This window comes from Perkinsus marinus, assembly GCF_000006405.1.
Source record: "Perkinsus marinus ATCC 50983 genomic scaffold scf_1104296977028, whole genome shotgun sequence".
Taxonomy (NCBI): domain Eukaryota; phylum Perkinsozoa; order Perkinsida; family Perkinsidae; genus Perkinsus; species Perkinsus marinus.
Window position 1 is genome coordinate 1 of NW_003200304.1, and position 870 is coordinate 870.

Consider the following 870-nt stretch of genomic DNA (forward strand, 5'->3'; position numbering starts at 1 on the left):
TATCAGTGATGACGGCAGCTGTTTTACCATTGCCAGGAGTGTAACGACCAACCTTACCATTGCCTGTCCACGACGATCAAGTGAGAAGAAGCATGTGTAAAAATCCACTACCTTCAGTGGAAGTTGAGTTTTCCAAAGAGACTATCGTAGCATCTATCTCACACAGCTTCTTTACTATAGAGGCTGCTGCTGAGTCGAAGAGTGTCGGCTGAGATGATCGCGGATCAAGAGATAAGGGGCGTAACATAACGGGTTACTTGAACACCTTTGACAGCTTCAATCAAGCCAGCCCGATTAAGAGGGATAGGCTCGTCTAGACTTCCTGTCTTTGCTCCTTTCACGACCTTGTTAACAGCCAGGGGATCAGCATCGCCAGTCTGAAAACACCTATACTATGAACAAGAGAAAGAATCATTACGTCCTCGTTCTCTTTTGCTGTTATGTCCTTCATCAAAGTTTTCACAGCTGCCTGAATATCGCTACTTGTTTGTTGTCTGGCCGTAGCAAAGCCTCTTAAGGCAGTGGATAAGGATGCTATACCGCTCCTCAGGCCAGGACTTGATGATGGGAGTACCACCTTCAAACTACACAGAGTAGACATATCGTAAATGAACTGGGGCATATAGTGACACCCAACCACCGACCCTATCCCAACATGTGGTCAATACTGGATACTTCGGCAACACAATCTTATCGGAATGTGAGGAAAATCCCGACACAATGCTTCACACCGTCACTGGTGGCAATCTACTGCTTTTGGCCGGCCTTAGACCTCCCTCCCTTAGTCTCCTTCTTCTCTATTCATCCAAGTACTTGTGATGGCATGAAGTGAAGAGTGTAATGAGGATAGCGAATAGTATCACATGGGTT

General features: G+C 46.2%; 1 protein-coding gene across 1 annotated transcript; it reads right to left on the minus strand.

The window, feature by feature from the left end:
* Positions 1-111: 111 nt before the first annotated feature.
* On the minus strand, positions 112-451 carry Pmar_PMAR026704 (hypothetical protein; the record flags this gene model as incomplete). Its single annotated transcript, XM_002764570.1, has 3 exons — positions 112-208; positions 258-377; positions 419-451. Coding segments are annotated over 3 exons (250 nt in total), but the record flags the coding sequence as incomplete, so codon positions are not given.
* Between the last annotated feature and the right edge of the window lie 419 nt (positions 452-870).